This window comes from Notechis scutatus, chromosome 1, assembly GCF_049901735.1.
Source record: "Notechis scutatus isolate UNSWTSFEM ecotype Mainland chromosome 1, rNotScu1.2, whole genome shotgun sequence".
NCBI lineage: Eukaryota > Metazoa > Chordata > Lepidosauria > Squamata > Elapidae > Notechis > Notechis scutatus.
The window spans coordinates 324816392-324840171 of NC_142009.1; the positions used below are offsets into that span (position 1 = coordinate 324816392).

The 23780-nt window shown below is 43.2% G+C and overlaps 2 protein-coding genes across 3 annotated transcripts in view; both read left to right on the top strand.

Annotated features, from left to right (window-relative positions):
- The window catches only part of PALM (paralemmin), a 128525-nt gene that overhangs the window by 68558 nt on the left and 36187 nt on the right, over nucleotides 1-23780 (top strand). For both annotated transcript variants that reach the window (XM_087952581.1, XM_087952577.1), the window contains exon 2: nucleotides 12535-12583. Coding sequence is in view for 1 of the 2 variants with exons in the window: in XM_087952577.1 (XP_087808703.1) it covers nucleotides 12535-12583 (49 nt within the window). In the remaining variant the exon portion in view is untranslated. The remainder of the gene's footprint in view (nucleotides 1-12534; nucleotides 12584-23780) is intronic.
- Nucleotides 13237-13998, top strand: LOC148133520 (uncharacterized; the record flags this gene model as incomplete). Its single annotated transcript, XM_087950300.1, has 1 exon — nucleotides 13237-13998. A coding segment is annotated over one exon (762 nt), but the record flags the coding sequence as incomplete, so codon positions are not given.

The following is a 23780-nucleotide window of genomic DNA, read 5'->3' on the forward strand; positions in this document are numbered from 1 at the left end:
CTCTGGAGCCACACTTCCACTCCCTGTGGGCTGTTCCTCCTCTCCCTCAGAGTCAGTCTCCATCAGGGGCATGGCACTCATTCTGGACCAATTACAACTTCCACATGATCTTTAAGGGCAGCCCCAAGTAGAACGCTTTGCCACAATTCAAATGGGAAGTGATGAAGGCATGAGTGAGCTTAACTAGAGAGAGGGGGAGACTTCTGATCCAGGAACCAACACAACGAGTGTGCAAAGGGCACCTGCTCCTAAAGCAGCAGCAAGAATCCAAGGGGACCCCTCAACCTACGTGCCAGTTTTGCCTGCCAGAGTCTATTCCTCTATTCAAAGATGAAAAGTCTCCAGTCTAGGCAGTCCTCAACTCATGACCACAATTGAACCCAATTGTGAATTTATGTGGATAAGTCAGAAATTCGTTAAGTGAGTTTTGCCCTATTTTAGACGTTCCTTGCCAGATTTGTTATGTGAATTATGAGGCATGATAGCAGTGCTCCAATATTGGAAGGGCTGCCACAGAGAGGAAGGGGTCAATCTATTTTCTAAAGCAGTGATCCCCAACCTTTTACGCCACGGCCCAGTACCGCATCAGCTGGGCGCCGCCGTCTGCATCGGCTGGCGCCGCCATCTTTTTGATGAAAACGTGCTTCCGGTGAGCTTTCTACCCGAAAAGCTCACCGAGCGCGCCGCCTCTTTTTTGATGAAATGTGCTTCCGGTGAGCTTTCACCCGGAAAAGCTCACCGGAAGCACTTTTTCATGAAAAAGATGGCGGCGCCAGCAAGCCAGAGGCCCGGTAGGACTTGTTCCACGGACGTACCGTCCGCGGACCGTGGTTGGGGACCCTGTTCTAAAGCATCCGAAGGCCAGACAAGGAATAATGGATGGAAACTGAACAAGGAGAGATTCAACCTGGAAATAAGGGGAAACTTTCTGACAGCGAAAACAATCAACCAGTGGAACAGCTTTGCCTTCAAAAGTTGTGGGAGTGCCATCACTTGAGACTTTCAAGAAGAGATTGGACTGCCATTTGTCAGAAATGCTGTAGGGTCTCCCGCTTGGGCGGGGGATTGGACTAGATGACCTACAAAGTCCTTTCCAACTCTGATTATCTGTTATCTGTTATTTGAATCACTGTAGTTGTTAACTTAGTAACTCGGTTGTTTAAGTGAATCTGATTTCTCCATGGACTTGGCTTGTCAGAAGGTTGCAAAAGGGGATCACATGACCCAGGAACCCTGCAACCATCATAAATGTGAATCAGTTGTCAAGCATCTAATCACATGACCATGGGGAATGCTGCAATGGTCGTAAATGTGAAAAATGGCCATAAGTCACTTTTTTCTGTGCCGGTTGTAACTTCAAATGGTCACTAAGTGAACTGTTGTAAGTTAAAGACTACCTGGATAGGTTTAGTCCTATAATCCACAGCCACTCAGTCTTGCTAGAGTTGAGTTCCATCCAGATACCACAGGAAGAAGATAATAAGCAACTGTCATTAATGTGTTGATGATAACTTCATCCCATGGTGACAGAGGACCACGCCCAGAGATTTCATGTAAAATGGTGAACAGGGAGAGGGAGTGGATAGAGGAATCCAGCAAAAGAGAACCTCAGAGCTTTATCGCTCCACATAATAACACCAAATGGAACTGTCTTTTTCCTCTTTGGGGAAAAGAACCACCATAATATCATCCCCATCCCCCTAAGTCATTCCAAGCTGTTCTGACTCAGGCTTCATAAACCATAATCACGCACAAACGTATTGTAAAAACAAGACTTATTTTATTGCAACGCTTGAGAATTGTTTTCATTTTCAGCCAGAATTAATCTCAAGCATTCCCCCGAGATAAGCACACACCTTTCAGTTCTGTGAAGTGCTGCCAAAAACAGAAGTATCAAATGAACTAGAAAAGAAACCAACCGAAGTACAAAAAAACCCAACCAAACTACAAAAAGCTTCAAGGATGACTGAACCAATCAAACTACTTTGCTTCCTGCAAAGGTTTCAGCATCTTGGCCTGACTTTTATACCTTATGGGAGGAGCAATCACCCCCCCTTGCCTTACTCCCGAGTCGCCCCTTTTGTTTCAGCTGCTCTCACCTTCTAGCAGCTCTGTGCATGGGAACAGGCTCCCCTGGGTCCTGTACCTCGCTGCTGCCAGACTCCGAAGGCTCCGGAGGCAGCACCCCACTCCCAGATAGATAGTCCTGGCCCCATCTCTACATCGGATGCAGGACCCTCATCCGAGTCCTCTCCAGACTCCCTGACTGGTCCCCGTTCTTTCACACTGTCCGATTCCATTGCCGTCTGCACCAGCTGCCAGTGAACCACAACACAAGCGATACTATGATTCAGAGCATGTCAAGCATTGTGTGTGCAACCCATGCCTGAAGCATGCAAGAAAAGGGGAATGTGCTGGCAGTCCTTGACTTACGACCACAACCGAGCCCAAGTTTTCTGTTGCTAAGCAAGACAAGTGTTAAGTGAGTTTTGCTCCATTTTACAACCTATCTTGCTTCAGTTGTTAAGCGAATTACCTGTTAAGTTAGTAACAGGGTTGTTAAGTAAATCTGGTTTCCTCATTCACTTTGCTTGTCAGAAGGTCCCAAAAGCTGATCACATGAACAAAGGACACTGCATGTGTCATAAATCAGAGGTGATATTCAGCAGGTTCTGACCAGTTCTGGAGAACCGGTAGCGGAAATTTTGAGTAGTTCAGAGAACCGGCAAATATCACCTGTGACTGGCCCCGCCCCCATCTATTCTCTGCCTCCCGAGTTCCAGCTGATCGGCTGGGTCTTCTTTTGTTGCCCTGCACAGGAGAATGGAGCTGGAAAGCAGGTTAGTGAGGTGAGGAGGGAATGGGGATTTTGCAGTAACCTTCCCTTGCCACGCCCACCAAGACATGCCCAAAGAACTGGTAGTAAAAAAAAAAATGTGAATCCCACCACTGTCATGAATATGAGCCAGTTGCCAAGTGCCTGGATTTTAATCACTTGACCATGGAGATGCTGCAACAGTATTTTTAAGTGATTTTTTTATTAGTTTATATTATAATATAGCATACAAAGAAAATACAAATGTAAATACATTAGGGAAGTTGTAGGGAAGTTAGGAAAAGGAAAAAGGAAGGGGATAGTGGGGGAAAGCAAGGAGAAAACAGAAAAAAAAATATTGACTTCTGACTCCTTTGGTGCAGTAAAATAAGGCATTGAGATGTAAACGTCAAAACAGGTCACAAGTCCTTTTTTTCAGCACTGTTGTAACTTCAAACAAATCGTTGTAAATCAAGGACTGCCTGTATTTCTTCCTCCTTCGTCACCACCATCACTACCAACTTGGTCCCATCAAAATTGGGATGTGGCTCTTTGATTCCTTTCCTATTGCTGCCTTCTGGACATAAACATTACAAAGAAACGATAAAATAATAATGATGCGGCTATTTCGCTTGGTTGCATCTTAGACAAAGGCCATCCCACTAAGAGGCCGAACACTGTCTTTGGGGACAGGAGCAGAAGATATGGATTGGGGGCTGTGCAAGGGGTGTGGAAATTGCAATTTCCTTATTTCTCTTTTTAAAACATTGGCAGCCATGAGATACATTCACTCTAAAGCAGAAGTGGGGGGACCTATAGGCCTTTCATGAGTTGTGGACTTCAACTCCCAGAATTCCTGAGCCAGCTGGCTCAGGAATTCTGGGAGTTGAAGTCCACAACTCATAAAAGGGCCATAGTTTCTTCACCCCACCATAAGCAAAAAGCATTGAATTCAGTCCCAGGAGCCTGTTTTGCATACAGGCATTAACTTGAGGTTTCTACTTAGATGACCTCAGCAGTGAGAAGAAAATCCATAGAAGCATTTAATTCTGTCAGGGTGGCCTTCCGCATACTTCATGAACCACCCTGGGCATCCATCCCTTGCCTTGTCTTCCTGATACTATTTTCCCCAACAGAGGACAATAACCGAATGCTCCCCCCCCCCTCCCTCAAGCTGCTATAAATTACAGGGCTAGAGTGAAGAATTGGCAAAGCAGTCTTCTGTGGAAAGGCTCTTAAGATCCATTTGGCTCTACTGTTGAATATAAAATGCCTGGCCTTAGAATCCTTCCAGTGCGTCTGTGTCTGTGTTTGTGTGCGTGGGGGGCGCACACACACACCACACACGCCTGTGTTTCTTTGCTTTGTATGTGCATATGCATTGCTGGAGGAAAAAAAGCAGAGAGGAAGAGAGAAGCATATGGGGCATCCGTGGGAAGAGAAATCAGAACGGTCGAAGTGGCAGTCACAGTCACTATTGTGACTTTTATCGTGATCTTGCGGATGTCCCTATATGTATGCATCAGATGGATCCCAGAGCTATAAAGGTTATCCTTGACTTACAACAGTTCATTTAGTGACCGTTCGAAGTTACAACGGCATTGAAAAAGTGACTTACGACCGTTTTTCACAGTTACCACCTGGGCAGCATCCCTATGATCACAACTCAAATGCTTGGCAATTGGTTTATACTTATGACTGTTGCAGTGTCCTAAGGTGATGTGAATGTCAGGGCTCCAACAAATCCACCCTCATTCAAATCAAAAGTCTCTAGCCGCATCTCAGAGAAAAGTAAATTGGTTTATTAGAAGTTTCCATGTTGGCGCGTGGTTGGGTGCAGCCGATACTAAATTACATCATACATTTCCCCCTTGACCTTGGTCTTCCCCCCACCCCCGGATGTGACTTCTCCAATGGGACACATCCATCTCCAAGAGTCATCCATCATGCTCTCCAATAACCTTACGCTTCGACAACTTTGGGCTGCTGGGGTGATTATCTAGGCATTTAAGGAATGTCTTATTTCCCCCCACTCCCTTATTCTGGCAGCTAAAAAGGCCAAAGGAGTATCTTTTTAGTTGACAGTGAACACCTTTTGTGACCGTCTGACAAGCAAAGTCAATGTGGAAGCCAGATTCACTTAACAACCGGGGTGTTAACTTATCAACTGCAATGATTCACTTAACAATGGGCAAGAAAGGTCACAAAATGGGGCAAATTAACAATTGTTAGCAAATTAACAGTTGTTAAGTTATCACTTAACAAATGTTCCATTTAACAACAGAAAATTTGGGCTCAATTGTGGTCATAAGTCGAGGACTACCTGTGTAGTTAAAAAAGAAAATGGATCCCATGAGCTTGAAGTATGGCCTTTCCCCCTCCTTAAGAACTTACTTTGTTTTACTATAGCCTAGAAATATTTTAAATATTTTAAATCTGCCTTCTCCAAAATGGTGCCCTTAGGTTAGGAGTGGGCAACTATGGCAACTTTAGAACTGTGGACCTCAACTTCCCGAATTCCTAAGTGAGTCATTCTAGGAGTTGAAATCCACAAGTTGCAAAGTTGACCTAGTTGCTCACCCCTGCCTTAGGGTATATTAAACTCCTAGAATTTCCAATCACTAAAGCTTCAGGTTTTTCTGAAGATGCCTTTTTTTCCTTGTGTCTGGATTACTACAATTCAATTTACTTGGGGCTACCCTTGAAGACTACCAGGAAACTAACTTGTGTGTGTGTGTGTGTGTGTGTGAGAGAGAGAGAGAGAGAGAGAGAGAGAGAGAGAGAGAGAGAAGTACACTAATAAGATCTAAAAATAAATAAGAATATATAATATAATAAAATAAAAAGAATATAAAAAATAAAAAATGACTATCCAAACTTAATTAATGGTGTGATATGTTGTACAAACCATAGCACAAAATTGGGCAAGATATTTTGAGTTCTTGTCCAAAAGAATTCTTTGCCTGGAGTTTCTTCAAGATTGGATAAATGAAAGTCTAGAGTCCTTATGTAGGAAATAACATAGAAGCAAATGGGTTAGAATTTCTATTGAGTTATCACCACATATGGACACAAAAGGAGAGATGTAGGGATACTCATTAAACATCTAAAAAGGACTGCTAAGGACAATGCATTCAGCCTGGCTAAGGCCTTATGAAATTTCAGAATTGTGATGGATGATAAAGAAGAGGCTGGAGAGATCCCTTTCAGAAGAATCTGATAAATAATGGGGTGTGTCATCTTGCTGAAATATGTTTAGAGATCTATATCTCAATTTTTTTTAAGGGTAGTTCTGGCATTGACAAAAACTAATGAGCACAGACATTCTATTGAGAAGTCTTACACCTAGAGTACTACATCCAGTTTTGGTCACCACACTATAAAAAAGATGTTGAGACTCTAGAAAAAGTGCAGAGAAGAGCAACCAGGATGATTAGCAAACAGACTAGAGACTAAAACATATTGCAGGAACTGGGCTTGGCTAGTCCAGTAAAGAGAAGGACCAGGGGAGACAGGATAGTGGTCTTCCAACATTTGAGGGGCTGCCACGGGGAGGAAGGGGTCAAGCTATTTTCTAAAGCACCTGAAGGCCAGACGAGGAATAATGGATGGAAACTGAACCCAGAGAAGCATTAGATGGCAGCAAAGAGAAACAAAGAGACTCATAACTCCCGTCTATTGTTCATTTGGATTTTGGCAGCCCAGCTCAAGTAGCCCTAACTTAGACAAACAATGGAAGGAACTAGGAATAGATGACCCCATTCACCCCAGCATGCAAAATTCTTCATCCTTGCTCATTTCCCCACACATCTGTGCTTGTTTTAAAGTGGAGGAGCAGGACAGGGTTTTTTCGGCTATCGTTTTGGCACGAGGGGAGGCTTCCCCACCCTCCAGAACAATACAAAGGCCCAAACCCCCAAGAGCACCAAGAAGGAAGTGCCTGTTTTTAAAAAACATGCAGAAAGGAGGGAAGACGGGGTCAGAAGGCGAGGAAGGAAATGGCCATTAAGTGTCTGTCTGCTGCATCCAGTGAGATTTGATACACCATCTGTGCCCCCTCAAAGAAACACCCCCACACCCCCACACATATCTCTGCAGTACTTGGGTGCATATCTGTAGAGGCTGCTTAACTGTAGGCAGACAGTTTATTGTATACTAAAGCAATACCTTTCAAATACTTTAAGAGGATGGCAGCAAAGTGATGCATAACTGATCAATAGATCAGGGCTAGATACGTCCTTTATGAGAACCTTTCAACTTTGCTTTGTTGACACTGAGAATTTTTGATTCCACCCTTCTTGCTTGAAAGGCTTCCCAATGTACAACATTCTTGCAAACAATTCTTCCCCTTTACAAGTAGTCCTTGGCTTACAACAGTTCATTTAGTGCCCTTTCAAAGTTACAAAGGCACTGAAAAAAGTGACTTTTTCACACTTACAGCCCACTCTAGCATCCCCTTGGTCACGTGATCAAAATTCAGAAGCTAATCGCCATTTCCATTTTTTCTAACACAGAGCAAAGTGATTCGCCTCTTTCCTGTAGTAATTCTCTCATATTTTTAAGTTCCATTTTTAATTCCTGAAGAGATATCATCATTACACACTCTTATATTTTATGATCGTTAAAGTCCACAAAAAAAAAAAAAACTTTTACTTTCCTTCTTTCTTCTTTCAATTTTCTAAAGTTCTCAGTTATTCCAGCCCAGGGTCTATACCAAAAACATCAATCAATCCCACAGTCAGTCTTTTCTTGCTTTTTTCTTTATTCTGGTTCTGCTTTCACTTTCTAAGATTCTTACTTTGTTTCAATATTTCTTTAATGTTATATCCACACAAGTTCATTCAGAAACAGGATGCTTTCCCTTTTGTTTGAGCTCAAGTTTTTGTCAAAAGGTGGCACTCTCCATTATACAAAGTCTTCACCTTTTTCCCCTATTTTTTTATTTACGGTTTTTCAAACCTCAATATTCCAGCACAGTCCAGTCTCCAATTTGTAAACTTTATTATTATTATTTTTTGACAATCTTAAGTCCAGCTTTATTTTATGCCTGTTTATTGCCAAAATATTTTAGTCTAATTTAGTTAAATCTTTAGTTCCGGCTTCTTCCTTTCCCGGTTCGAAGCCCCACTTAGCTGTCAAAAATATTTTCTTTCTTTTTTTTCCTGTCCCTTTGTAATTTCGCTGCTCACTTTTCTTTTCTTAAAAATTCCATGTTACCTTAATCCCGGGGTACTTTAGTTGTATTGCTCAGTTGTCCCAGTTCAGATGTTATCCACCTCTTTCTTCCCTCCTGCACAAATCTTAATCCAGCTGAGTCCTCCTCTTTGGGGTGGCCATTTTAAACCACCGCTGCAGTCGTCTTCGGGGGGAAAAAGACCAAGCCCAGGGGGGGAGATGCGGCTCCCTTCAACCTGGCTTGCGGCTTCCCCTTACTCCGCCGCCCCTCCAAGGCAGCTTCAGCCCCTAATCGTAATGATCGGGGCTCTCCAACGAAAGAGCACAGACCATAGCTACAGAGAGTCGCAATCTACGGTCCATCAGCGAGGAGGCTCCGCCTTCTTCGCAACTGACTCATGACTGTTGCAGTGTCCTGGGGTCATCTGATCACCTTTTATGACCTTCTGACAAGCCAAGTCAATGGGGAAGCCAGATTCACTGAACAACTGTGCTACTAATTTAACAACTGCAATGACTCACTTAACAACTGTGGCAAGAAAGGTCGTAAAATGGGGTAAAATTCACTTAACAACTATTGTGCTTAGCAACAGAATTTTTGGGCTCAATTGTGGTCCTAAGTTGAGCAGAAATTCAGTTGTGTCCACCCGCTAAGATGAGAACTAAATTATTTATCCCCACCCTGTCTATTAAAGTTGTCTGTCTTTGTTCAATTTTTTTCTAGAATGATCATTGACAGATATAGTAACTGGAGAAGGTGGGGAAGTGGCAGGAAGGTATACAAATAGAAGATGACAGATTCTGGATCTTTAAAAATAAATACTGATAAAGTTGTACAGAATGCTGAATGCTAATGAAAGTTTTATCTGGAGGCATCCAAGTTCCTGTTTAGAGGTGGTGTCTGTTTCCACGTGTTCATTACTGTCAGGTGGATGATTTTCCCTCTGCAACTTCCAAAATGTCATAAACTTCATTATAAATAGGATGAAAAGAGCTTGAATTAGGCCAGTGTGAATTGGGATTAGTAGGTAAAATTGACAAAACTGTCTGTCCAAGCTTTGAAATTCTTGATTTGTAAAAACCTGGGGTTAAATCCCCACATAATCAATCATGTTTGTGATTTCTCTCTCCCTTCCTCCCCCCACCCTTCTCCCCATCCTTTCTTCCTTCCTCCCTCTTCCCTTTTAACAGATAAATGCAGGCAACTACAGTTCTGTTCTAAAAGTCCATTTTTAATCAAAAACTACGTGGCCATTACTGCAGGATAGAACCATGTTTATGTCGATTACACATAGGTTGAAAAGGAAAACGGCATTGATTTTTACAGTTCTGCCTCTATCTTTGATCTTTTTTACTTTTTTGACTTCCTATAATTTAGTTCACATTTTTGTAATCTCATAGATAAAAAGGAAATGGGAAAGGCAACAGTTTGATCAAATTGTGCACCTTTATGTTGGGATTGTCATAGTGCATTTTATAAATGTTATGTCTTTCCTGTGCTATTTAATTGTTAATTGCCATTCGCTGTTTTACATTTTTCTTTCCTTTGTCTTAAAAATCTTAAAACATTGTGAAGAAGCTGTCCACCCAGACTATTGTGACTGTTGAGTAGATGAAAAACAAAATAAATCCAATTAGTTGGGATAATTGGGGATCAATTAAAAATAAAGATTAGTTAGTACCACCTGAAGCCTTTTTCAAAACCATTGATTTTCATAGAGATCTTGGCTCTAGCTGTCTCTTTATCTCTAGTCTCTTAGAAGTTCTGCAGATGCTTGTAATTACTCTGCCATCTCTGTGCTTGGTTTAAGGCTCAGAATGTGACTATTAGCCCCAAGAAGCTAGTTAGCAGATATTTGTGTGGGTGCATCAATCATAAGGATAAAAGTGTTAGGTCAACGGTGAAAGAAAGGTGAAGGAGGATCCTTGGACCAAAACAAGGCCTTATAATTGTCATATAAGTATTATCTGTATATATAAGTATTATCTGCATATAAACTCTAGAAAAAGTGAAGAGAAGAGCAACCAGGATGATTAGGGGACTGGAGACCTAAACAGGGGTGTCAAACAGAGGTGGTATTCAGCAGGTTCTGACAGGTTCTGGAGAACCGGTAGCAGAAATTTTGAGTAGTTTGGAGAACCGGCAAATACCATCTCTGACTGGCCCCTCCCCCATCTATTCTCTGCCTCCCGAGTTCCAGCTGATCGGCTGGGTCTTCTTTTGTTGCCCTGCATAGGAGAACAGAGCTGGAAAGCTGGTTAGTGGGGTGGGGAGGGAATGGGGATTTTGCAGTATCCTCCTTCCCCTGCCATGCCCGCCAAGCCATGCCCGCCAAGCCACGTTCCCCAGAAAAAAATTGTATCCCACCACTGGTGTCAAACCTGCATTGTCACAGCGTCGTCACGTGATGTATCAGGACTTTTCCCCCTTTCACTAAACTGGGTGGGGGCAGGGCCAGGACATCTAGCCCACGGGCCGCGAGTTTGACACCCCTGGGTTACAGGAACTGAGGTCGGGGTGTTGGACTAGATGACCTACAAGGTCCCCTCCAACTCTGTTAATGTGTAATCTGCATGGCATGGGTAGATTTACAAAGACATTCATCTTACCGTAATTGGACTTATGAAGCTGCATTGGGGTACATGCTTACTTTGTGCTACCCTATATTTATATTGGAAATCCTTGTAAGCTAAGGCCAGGGGTTCTCAAACTTGGCAACTTTAAGACTTGTGGACTTCAACTCCCATAGCTGGCTGAGGAATTCTGGGAGTTGAAGTCCACAAGTCTTAAAGTTGCCAAGTTCAGAGGCCTCTGTCCTGGGCCATAGGCAAGAACTAGAAATTTGTGCAGCGGACAGTCCCGACAATTCACAATTGGGGCATCTTTGAAAACATGAGACCTATGAGCATTACAGAATCAGCAGGGATTTGGATTAGAGCAGGGGTCTCACCTTGGCAACTTTAAGACTAGTGGACTTCAACTCCCAGAGTTCCTCAGCCAGCTTTGCTGGCTGAGGAATTCTGGGAGTTGAAGTCGCTAGTCTTAAAGTTGCTAAGGTGAGACCCTGGATTAGAGGACCTGCAAGATCCCTCCTTATCCTTTAATTTTATGACATTGATCATTAGCCAATCACAACTACCTATTTATTTGGTGGACACACCTCAAATGAAGAGCCTCTTTATTTTTGAAGAAGATGTTCCAGGTTATATCCTGCATCCAGAAGCTTGCTTTCTCAGGAAGACGGATTACGCTTGAGAGACTAATGATACCTTTTCAGCATGCTAACTTCCTATTTAATTGTTTCATTATTATTAAAAGAATGGGCAGAGAAAGAGGTTCTGTGGGAACCCTCCTGGCTTCTCAGGCTGCAAAGAAGACAGCAGGAGATCTGTGCTTTCAGGCTTGTAAGATTTTTGTTAATGAAGACCTACAATAAAATAGAATTAGTTCGTCTGGTCATGCTTCCTGTCTGGTCTACCTGGGAAGACTGACATTAATATTGCAAGTCTGAAAGTGCAAATTTCCTATTGTCTCCTTTCAGCCTGAGAAGCTAGGGAGGGTCCCTTCTGAACCTCTTTTTCCACCCATTATGTTGCTGTGGGCTATGCCCTCTTATCTGGCTGTTCCCTGTTTCCTATTTCTTTCCCCATCGCTCAGATCTTTTTCACCTGCTATTACAATCTGTATATATCAAAGTGAAATATCACTCACGCATCATCACAAAATCTCCAGAACCGTAAAGCCTACAAACTTGAAAATTGGCACGTATGTTCCTCTTGGCTTCTTGGTGCTCACTAAGAAAGGATTTTTTGAAATGACCATCAGAGCATTAGTATTTGTATATCATTATTAACATGCTCTGATGCTTAGGAGTTCTACTCCCCCTCCCCACCTGAAAAGAAATCTGTTCCAAATGCAAAAAAAATAATAATAAAAATGCCATGGGTGAATAGGCAGCAATATAAATCAAACAAACAAACAAATAAATAAATAAAACCACAAGCAGAGGAGAGGAGTTTCAGTTTCAGTTTTAGTTTCACAGTACCAAGCAGCTTTAGTGCAGAACAGTTGAGCTGAGCTCCTTGCTGTCTCCTTCTTGCTCGCACAGCAAATACTGTTTCAGTTTCCAAACAGTCCTCAACTTTCTCACACACTGACAGGACGCTAGCCAGATGAATACCGATGGATGCTGGTAGGCAGAGGCAGAAATTTTTTCCCCTTATTTTCCTCCCCCAAAACTAAGCCCGATCACATAGTTCTCAGTTGTACGGGTCGGAGAATCCAAAGCGTGGGCTATCTCCTGCTTCCTTGCTTAAAGGCGGAGTCAATCAAAGTTTAGTCCTTTAGCCCTTTCCACTGCGCATGCCCAGTTTTTGACTCTGTCTTCATGCAAAGAGCAGGAGTTAAGCATTCATCACAGAAAGTTGGAAGAAAGCCCACCTTGAAGTGTAGCCAGATAGAACTTCGGAAGACATGTGGGGGTGGGAAGAATTGGGAGTCACTCTGTAGGTGAATTCTTCATCTGTTTCTGTTTTTCTTTCAGGATCATCGAAACAAGCACGATTCAGCAGGAGAGGCTCCAGGCTATTGCAGTAAGTTGCTCTTTCATTGAATCATGTTTGCACTGGCTTGTACTTATATCCTCCACATTTGCTTAATACTCAGTGCTAAGTGCTTTCAGAACTTTCATGTTTTTGAAACAAGTAAAGTATTACACCAGAGCTCTAAGCAGCTCTATTAGGTAAGTATTAGCATCCTGATGACTCAATTTTGGTTGAATGACAGGATAAACTTAGATAAGATAATACAACCTTTATTATCATTTTTTACAATGAGTGCACTGATGCAGATTAAAAATGAAATTCTGTTGCCTGCTCTCAAAAGAAAACATATATCTACCCATACACATACATAACACACATATATATATACATGCTATATACATATAAACACACACACATATTCTGTATGTATGTACACACACACCCATTCATCACTGTCCATTTTGAATACATAGTGAAAAAAGGAAACTTGGGAGTTCACAAGGTTGATGCTATATGGAACAAACGTGACTGAATCTGGATGTTCTGCTTTAGATACCCCCACAAAAGGTAACAAGGTTGTGAAGAGGAAGTGTAGTGTCCCCGACAATACTGCAGACTCTGCTCAGGCATCACTTAGGTGCCCTGTCCTGGATAGAAGGGAGTGAACTACCAATAAAAATAAAAAACTAAACTAAACTAAACTAAAACTAAACCCTTGCAAGAGCGAGTGGCTCTGGGTTTGGGGTTCGTTGACTCAGGGAGAATTACCACCTTTAGTCTTGGATGGGATGGCACTACCCCAAACAGACCCTGTGCGTAATCTAGGAGTTTTCCTGGACTCACGACAGGTGGCGGTTGTGGCCAGGAGGGCCTTTGAGCAGCTGCGGGTTGTGCACCAGTTGCGCCCTTTCTTGGACCAGCGGTCCCTACTCACGGTCACGCATGCCCTGGTCATTTCCCGTCTTGATTATTGCAACGTGCTCTACATGGGGCTGCCTTTGAAGAGCATCCAGAAGCTCCAGTTGGTGCAAAATGCAGCGGCCTGCATGGTTTTATGCAGACCCCGGTGTGCACATGTGTCACCTCTCCTGCAGGAGGCGCATTGGTTGCCGGTTTGCTTCCGGGTGCAATTCAAGGTGCTGGTTGTCACCTTTAAAGGCCTTCATGGCTTGGATCCAGCTTATCTGAGGGACCGTCTCTTACCGGTCACATCTACCCGACCCATTAGAGTGAGGAGGCAGGGAATGTTGCAGGTCCCATCTCTGAGGGAGATACACCTGGTGGGACCCAGAAGAAGGGCCTTCTCCATGGTGGCTCCCTGTCTCTGGAATATCATTTTCCATACCTTGTTGGGTTTTGTTGCAAGATACTTTGGTGTTGGATGTTGGGCATTAATCGTGAGGTCAGTGCAGGAGAAGAGCAGGCAGAGCTGGGAGGTAAAGTTAAATGCATCATCAGTTTAGCATCTTTGTGTTGCCACAAGAGATCCAAGTCCAGCCCCTCTTTGAATTCTGTTCAGCTTTATCCAGTGCCCATTTAGTGCTGGCCGGTACTTGACGAGTCTTGTGTATAGGCTTGAATAAATCTTCTATGTTTCAACCTTATAAGTCAGGGGTGGGGGAACTATGGCCCTTTTATGACTTGTGGACTTCAACTCCCAGAATTCCTGAGCCAGCATGGACTCTGGGAGTTGAAGTCCACAAGTCATAAAAGGGCCATAGTTCCCCACCTTTGTTATAAATGATCTTGATTCTTTGCATTTGATATTAGGCTTCTAAAAGACTCACCTCAGGTCCTATAGTGTATGTTTCCCAGTACCCTTTTCCAGAATAGTGGCTTAGGTCTGAAGAGTTTTGAACTCCAAAACTGCTATCTGGGAAAATCTAGCAAGATGGCCAAACCCACCCACCCCCCATTATAGGACTCCTCCAATAGTTACATGAAAATGGTATTTGATCAAAATGGCTTCCACGCCTGCTGGTTATTATTGGAAAGCAGCTTAGAGTCCTGGTGTTGTGTGTGAGACAGAGATGGGGGAGACAGAGAGGGGGGGGGGAGAGACAGAGAGTGAGGATAGGGAGAGAGGGAGAGAGGGAGGAGGGACGGGGAGAGAGAGATCAAATTATGAAGGGAATGATTATTACAGTCCTTCAGGCTTAATTCCAAAGCTGCAGATCCGTTGCCTGCCTTTCCTGGGATCAATAGATGCTGCTGTTTGGAAAAACAAACAGGGTTGTAACCAACAAAGCGAAGATTCAATCTCTTCTTCTTCAAAGGAAAAAAACATAGTCTTTTGAAAAAAAAGTGACTTTGAGTGAGGGAGTAGAGTTTCCCTGTGGGGAAAGTTCTGCAGAGAGGGCCCTGGACAAAAGAAGGTTTTTAGTGATTGCAGGATCTTTCATAACCAAATGGGATTGTTTATCTTGAGCCACTGAAAAAGAGAAAGAAGGCAAGAAAGGAGACTATCATGAAAAAAGAGGGAGAAAAATGTTTTCTTGAAGCAAAGGAAGATAATATGAGACTTACAAGGTAGGAAAAGTCCCCTCTGTTTAATTTGTCTCAGAACAAAAATAAAATGACTGCAATGACTTTTCTTGCAAATAAAATGTACTTCATTTACAACTTGGCATCACAAACAGAATAAAATGGAAAAGCTTGTAAAAGGAGGTTGAACTTAGGCGAAAAGCTGCTAGAACAAGAAGGCAGAAATAAAGAATACCACTCTCACAAAACTGCCTTGAGTTATTGGTAAAAATAATAAAACCAGGATATAAATAAATAAGAAATAAATAAAAACAGAGGAATGCACCTGGCAAAGCTGGCCTCAGGGCCCAGTGAATAGAATCAAGCATACATATTAAGAGAGGGAAAGCTGGGCAGATTATCTGGATTTCTCCTTAAAGATTGGAACCCAGAAATGAAAGGCTAGATGGCACCAACTAAGATGCTACTGTGGATGGTAGAACAGAATAGAATAACAGAGTTGGAAGGGACCTTGGAGGTCTTCTAGTCCAACCGCCTGCTTAGGCAGGCAATCGTATACCATTTCAGACAAATGGTGGTCCAATCTCTTCTTAAAAACTTCCAGTGTTGGAGCATTTACTACTTCTGGAGGCAAGTTATTCTACTGATTAATTGTTCTAATTGGTATATGGTATAAATCCCTGAAGACCAGGCAGATGCCCTAAAAGGAAATCTCTCTGGACAAGCCACAGAAACAGACTTCACTTACCTGGTAGGATCAAGACACCATAGAAGACTTGAATAAACTCCTGTGGTGACAGAGAATGGATGCTCAAAGACAAGGTTAGGACTAGCCAAGTTAGGATAAGGCCAAGATGCAGGTCTCCTTCTTTCAGAGATGCAACCCCATTGAGAGCCAGTGTGGGAGACCCCAAAAGCAGCAGATGCATTCAGAGCAAACAGCTTCTCTCTTGCTGGGTGGGATTCAATTTCAACTTGTTTCACCCCAGAGGAGGGGACACCTGTGTTAGGACAGTCTCCTCTCTCAGAGGGGTGTTAAGTTCCTCCTGAAACTGGAGATTCTCAGTCTCATCCAGGTCATAGTTGTCCCAAAGGTGCTTTTTCAAGAGGCAACTGTGTCTTTGGTTTTTCCTTGAAGACGTTCAACTTCTCATCCAAGAACTGAAGAAGCTTCTTTGATGAGAAGCGAAACATCTCCAAGGAAAAACAAAGACAGCCCAGTTGCCTCTTGAAAAAGTACCTTTGGGACACCTCCTGAATCCAACCATTTTTAGTTGCCCGAAGAAACCGAGAGGGATAAGGATCAGTCCACAAGTGGCCAAACTTGTGCTGCTAAGAATCCTATCCACTTTCTCAGAGTGCATAAGGTCATATAACTTTGCAAGCTATTATACCAGTGATCTCATATATCTACTATGCTATGGTAGTTCCTGAAGAGTTATGTGAAATATTGTTAAGTAAATAACAAATAGAAGAGAATATATGTAGCTCAGGGTTGAAGTGTGGGATCCTTGTTGCTCTCTGAGTTTGGTTGTTTTCTTATAGATACTTCATTAGGTAATATCATCAGTGTTAGATGAGAGTGGCTCTCTGTCTATATACAAACCACTGTATAACATCTGGAAGAGATGCCTGCAAGAAAACAGCCAAGTTCAGACAGCATTAAGGACCCACAAATAATGAATAATTCTGGCAAGTGGACAGTATAGATCTCCAACTTTTGCATTCCTCCAGTTCATTTCATCTCACCATTCTTGCATCCATATTACTGTTACGTAAGCATTTATGTAACGCAACAAAACAACAGACTTCAGCATGGTCATTTGTGTGATTACATTTGGATTGTTCCTATATAGCATTTTGCTGGTGCATGTTAGTAGAACAGCGTAACTGGACAAAGAACAGTGTAATATATCTGCCTCAGGACTGTATGCTATGTTTTATTGGAGCACATTCAGAATGTACATCATTAATGGGAAAAACACAACTTTAGTTAAGAAATGGAAGTACATCTGTAGGTTTGGCAACAAATACAGGAAAAATGTGTTGATTTCATCAGGAAAAACAGTCAGATGACTTTGATGTCCCAACTCCAGATAAATTTTGAAAAGAAGAATTTTTGGAATCAAAGTTCTCCCTATTTTTTTTGAGTTGGGTGAGTATTTAACTTGACTTTCCTAAATGGTACCAAATGTACATTTTATAACCTGAAGAGCTACTGATGCAGTTCACTTTGAATAGGACAATTCCAAAAATGGTTGTGCCAAGGAGATGAAGCAAAGGCTGGCATGGGCTCCCCAGCCACCTCCAACCTCAGTCGTCTTAGTGCTTTGGAGATCAATAGAGGCTGTTACCAGGGGGCCCTTGTGAGTGAGCCACAGCATCCGGCTGATGTTGTAACTTTGCTGACTTCTAAAGGCAGAGAAGAAAAGGGTCTATGTCAGGGACCAGAAAAGGGTGTTATTGTGTAGAGAGTTCTTGTTCAAGTGGAGAAGTAGGGGGGGGGGGGAGGAGGTCAGCTCCATCCTTATTTTGTTTGTGTTTATACAATAATGCTTTCAGGGTAATGATCTTCTCTGAAATGCCTAGAAAGCTGAAGTATACAGCAATGGAGTGTGTGGATGGATGGATGGATGGATGGATGGATGGATGGATGGATGGAAGGAAGGAAGGAAGGAAGGAAGGAAGGAAGGAAGGAAGGAAGGAAGGAAGGAAGGAAAGGAAGGACAGAAGAAACGAATCATAGATACATGGATGGAAGGAAGGAAGGAAGGAAGGAAGGAAGGAAGGAAGGAAGGAAGGAAGGAAGGAAGGACAGAAGAAATGAATCATAGATACATGAAAGGAAGGAAGGAAGGAAGGAAGGAAGGAAGGAAGGAAGGAAGGAAGGAAGGAAGGAAGGAAGGACAGAAGAAATGAATCATAGATACATGGATGGATGGAAGGAAGGAAGGAAGGAAGGAAGGAAGGAAGGAAGGAAGGAAGAAATGAATCATAGATACATGGATGGAAGGAAGGAAGGAAGGAAGGAAGGAAAGGAAGGACAGAAGAAACGAATCATAGATACATGGATGGAAGGATGGAAGGAAGGAAGGAAGGACAGAAGAAACTAATCATAGATACATGGATGGAAGGAAGGAAGGAAGGAAGGAAGGACAGAAGAAACTAATCATAGATACATGGATGGATCTGCAGACATACAAAGTAAGCAGAGAGATACTTGTGGCAACACTTCCCATCTCTAGAACTGAGCTGGAATGACTCAAGTGCCAAATAAATGGAATATGTACAGATAGTTTTCAACTTATGTCTATAATAAGAACCAGAACATTATCTTAAGCAGTGCTTTTGATAAGCAAAGTCAATGGGCAACCATGTGATTTGCTTAACGACCATATGATTTGCTTAATGACCATGGCAAGGTGTAAGGTGACTGTATCCAAAGGTATTAGCTTTTTTTTTGCCATGGTCATTAAGCAAATCATATGTTCATTAAGCAAATCACATGGTTGCCCATTGACTTTGCTTATCAAAAGCTGACTGGGAAACTCATGAATGGCAATCATGTGATACTGCAACCGTTGTAAATAAATACATGCCAGTTGCCAAGTGCCCAAATAACAATCACATGACATGGGGACATAAGTGTGAGGAGTAGTTGTAACTCACTTTTTAAAGTGCCGTTGTATCCTTGGTTGCTAAACAAATGGTTGTAAGTCAAGGACTGCCTGTATCCTAGTGTGGAAATCATAGGAATCATTCTTTTTCATGAATGCAAAGACTCTGAATGTACTTCCCCAGAGAGGTTGATTTGTTTTGCAACCATTCCACCATTTAAGCAACCAAGTTTGATTAAATCATGTGGATCAAATATAACAATACAATTAATAACAGGAAGAGGGGGAGGGCCCAAACCCACACCCCAGCAGGGGGCTTACCACCAACTTCCAAAGCCTCTGTTGTGGTTATTCCTCCAAATTTTGGATTGCCACTTTCTCAGAATGAGTGCTTAATGACAACAGCCAAGAGGAAGAGAGAGAGCTATAGTTTGCTTTGATTTCCCTCCATGGGCAGGGACATGAATGGGCCCAAAGCAGAGGTGGTATTCAGCAAGTTCTGACAGGTTCTGGAAAACTGGTAGCGGAAATCCCACCTCTGACGGGCCCCGTCCCCATCTATTCTCTGCCTCCCGAGTCCCAGCTGATCGGCTGGGTCTTCTTTTGTTGCCTTGCGCAGGAGAATGGAGCTGGAAAGCAGGTTAGTGGGGTGGGGAGGGAATGTGGATTTTGCAGTAACATTCCCCTGCCATGCCCCTCAAGCCATGCCCACAGAACTGGTAGTAAAAAAACATTGAATCCCACCACTGGCCCAAAGATACAGGGTGAACCTCTGGAGCAGTGCTGAATTTATGTTTACCGACAAAGACATAAAGGGAGACTAGTATAGATCAATTTCAAGCTATTTAGCTCTCATCAGCTAGCCAGTCAACTTTGTCGGTAAACATAAATTCAACACAAAAATAGTTTGTCACGAAAGCTACTGCCTGCGAAGATTCCCGGATTGGGGCTGAAAGGCGAAAGTGAAAGCAGTACGCTCAGGGGTGGGCTTCAAAAATTTCAGCAACCGGTTCTCTGCCTGGTTGCTGGGTGGGTGTGGCCATGGTGGGCATGGCCTAGTCCAGGGGTCTCCAACCTTGGCCACTGAGGAATTCTGGGAGTTGAAGTCCACAAGTCTTAAAGTGGCCAAGGTTGGAGACCCCTGGACTAGTTGGCCTCCTGCACCATTGTGGGGGGGGGCATTTTTGCCCTCCCTGGGTTCTGGAGGCTTTCCTTGAGCCTCCGGGAGGGGGAAAACGACCTCCCTGAGTTCCAGAGGCCCTTTGGAGGCCAAGAAACGGGCCCGTTTCCAGCCTTCCAGAGCCTCTGGGAGGCCCATTTTTTGCCCTCCCCGAGCCTCTGTGCGGGCCCTGCACTTACCAGCATCCAAAACGGGCCACATGGAAACTTTGGGGGCAGGAGGGGCCAGCCAGGGGTGGGATTTGCCAATTTGCTGAACCGGTAATGAAAAATTAGCTACTGGTTCGCCCAAACTGGGGAGAACCAGTAGCAGCCCATCCCTGAGCAAGCTCTGTCCCACAATTGGGTAGACCAGGTTGCCCTGATAGACTGGTCCCACTGGAAAAGACACTCTGGAGCACTGTTTCTCAACTTTGGCAACTTTGAGATGTGGGGGAACTTCAACTCCCAGAATTCCCTAGCCTGCTGGCTGGAAAATTCTGGGAGCTGAAGTCTCCACATCTCAAAGATGTCAAGGCTGAGAAACACTGCTCTGAAGGGGGTTTATTTAACAATATTTTTGCCCCCAAAGCTGCAGTCTGACAATGATAATAGGAATAGCTTAGGGAAGGAGCAGGGTTGAGGCCATGTGCCTCAGTGGCATCAGTGTTCTGAGATCTGGATAAATCACTGTTCTGTTTTAGATCACCCTCTTCCTTTTGGCATTGTGCTTCTGTGACCGAAGAGTCTTCCTCCTTGCTCACTGGATGCTGTGTCCCTTTCCCCTGAAAGCGCCTGGCTTACACAGATTTCCAAAACAAAGAGGGTGTTATTTTGGCTCAAAGGACAGATGATTTGGGCAGGGAGGGGAGGAGAAGAGAAATATGACAGTCTTCCTCTAAGGATAAATTATGAATGACTTAAAAGTGAACTTCTGTCTCAGTCTTCTCTCTGCAGGGAGAGTAGTTGTAATTATGGGCTTCAGAATGCCTTCAATGCACAAGTGTTTTCAACCCCATTAAGGATGGCTACAGGAATTGGTTGGAATTGGAATTGACGATTGGGTAGGAATTGGAATTGATGATTGGATAAGAATTGGAATTGATCATTAGGTAGAAATTGGAATTGATGATTGGGTAGGAACTGAAATTTGCTATTGGATGGGAACTGGAATTGACTATCAGGTAGAAATTGGAATTGATCAATAGGTAGAAATTGGAATTGATTGGGTAGGAACTGGAATTGACTATTGGGTGGGAACTGGAATTGACTATGGGAAGGAATTGGAATTGATGATTGAGTAGGATTTGGAATTGACTGTTGGGTAAGAATTGGAATTAAGTTGACTATTGGGTAAGAACTGGAATTAAGTTGACTATTGGATAGGAGTTGGAATTGACTACTGGAAAGGAATTGATATTGGGTTGAGTTGGAACTGACAGTGACTGTTAGATTGGAATTGGAATTGACTATTGGGTAGGAACTGGAATTGACAATTATGAAAAGAAGGTTAAGGGGAGACATGGCAGCAGTCTTTCAGGACTCGAAGGGCTGACCAGAAAAGAAGGTGAGGATTTAATCTCCATAGCTCCTGAAAGTAGGGCAAGAACCAGTGGGTGGAAGCTCTACAGAAGAAGATCCAAATTCAAACTAAGGTGAAATCTCCTGGCTATTAGGCAGTGGATCAACCTACCTCTTGGAGCCATGAGGACCCTACCACTGGAGGTTTTCAGTTGGACAATATGAAGATTTCTGCCCTCTTCTGCAGTGAGTTGGACTTTTCCAATGTTATGAGCCTATGAAAAGCTGTATTCTACGGATATTGTGTTGCTGCTGATCGTATCTTTCTTCTGGCAGTTACTCATCCCCTGTTCTACATGCAGAAACTCCCATCTTCCAGCCCAGCAGCAACCATTACATAAACAGACATACTTTTTATCTTAAATCTGTATTGTGCTTTATAAAAGCATTACAGCTGATAACATTGTCTCCTAGTGACTGCCTGGACAAGTCCATTAAGTTTTCTTGGCAACATTTTCAGAAATAGTTTACCTTTCGATTCTTCTTCCTAGGACTTGAGAGAGGGCGACTGGCTCTAAGTCACCCCGCTGGTTTTGTTCCCTAGGGCAGGACTGGAACTCATGGTCTCCTGGCTTCTAGTCTAGCACCTGTAAGTTCTACACCAGGGATGTCAAACTGGCAGCCCATGGACCGGATGCATCACACACAGGCCACGCCCACCCCAGCTCCGTGAAGGGGGAAAATGTCCTGAAATGTCACGCGATGGCAACATGACACGGCGAGTTTGACACCAATGTACTACACTGAACTGTCTCTCGGATATTAATACAATTGAGCAAGTCCAGAAGTATTTCACGAGAAGAGTACTACACTCCTCTGCTTGCAACAGAATACCATACACCACCAGGCTTGAAATTTTGGGCTTGGGCAACCTAGAACTACCGCTGCCTACGGTCTGACCTAAGCTTAGTACACAAAATTGTCTACTACAATGTCCTACCAGTCAATGACTACTTCGGCTTCAACCACAACAATACAAGAGCGCACAACAGATACAAACTCAATGTAAAACGCTCCAAACTTGATTGCAGAAAGTACGACTTCAGCAACAGAGTGGTCAATGCCTGGAATGCACTACCTGACTCTATTGTTACATCCTTTAACCCCCACTCCTTTAACCTCAAACTAATCACTATTGACCTCACCCCATTCCTAAGAGGTCTGTAAGGGGCATGCATAAGTGTACAATCGTGCCAACCGTCCCTGTCCTATTGTCCCCATTTATTCGTACCTATTTCCTAATTTCTTACTCATGTTTATACGTATGCCTATTATCTTGTAAGTGATTGACAAATCAAATAAATAAATAAATAAAAAACATAGATACATCTAGTCCTCAATTCACAACCATTTGTTCACCGACCATCAAAGTTTCAACGGTGAAAAAAAGGGACTTATGATCGGTCCTTGCACTTACAACCATTGTAACATCCCTACGGCCATGGGATTAAATTTGGGTGCTTGGCAACTAGCATGTATGTACAAAGTTTGCAGCAACACCTGATCACCATTTGCAGCCTTCCCTTCGCTTGCTAGAAGGTCGCAAAAGGGGATCACGGGACCCTGGGACACTGCAACCATCATAGATATGAGTCAGTTGCCAAGCATCTGAATTTGGATCATGGGACCATGAGGATGTTCAACGGACAAGTGTGAAAATGGTCATAAGTCACTTTTTTCAGTGTCATTGTAACCTTGAACGGTCACTAAATGAACTGTTTTAAATCGAGAACCACATGTACCATTTGGAAGTCACAGAGGGGTGCTGTGATGACCCGGAGTGTAACACAAATGTAATAAAATCCGAAACGTAAATAAATGTCCTTTAATGCCTCCAACTTGGCCCCACTGTTCAATAATTCTCAGTTGGAGATTAAACTTATTCAAAAATAGTCTTCAGAAGAAAGCAATACAGTCTGAACTCAATGAGCAGATGAAGGTGAAATAAAAAACCAAAACAAACTACAATGCAGGAATTTCCACAACGGACCATGATAAGTAATTACCAACTTCAAGGAGATAACAAGGCACAGTCTGTTGGAAGGATGCCAACCAAGATAACTTCAGCCCAAAATAACATACACTTTGTTTCTGGCAATGCTGTGTATTAACCGTTTCTCTTATATACTATTCTCCCCAGCTGCAACCAATGAGGGAGATCATGGCCGCTTCCTCTCTCATAAGCCAAGTTGTTTCCTTCTCCATTCCTCCCTGTGTGTCCTAGGATGAAGAGGGAATGGGCCTGGTTCTTCCTCTGACTGCCCAGCCGGCCTCTGCCCTTCCCCAGCCTCCTCCACAACCTCCGGAGCCACACTTCCACTCCCTGTTGGCTGTTCCTCCTTTCCCTCAGAGTCCGACTCTAACAAGGGCATGACAGGTGCTGTGTTTTTGGGGTGTTGCAGGTG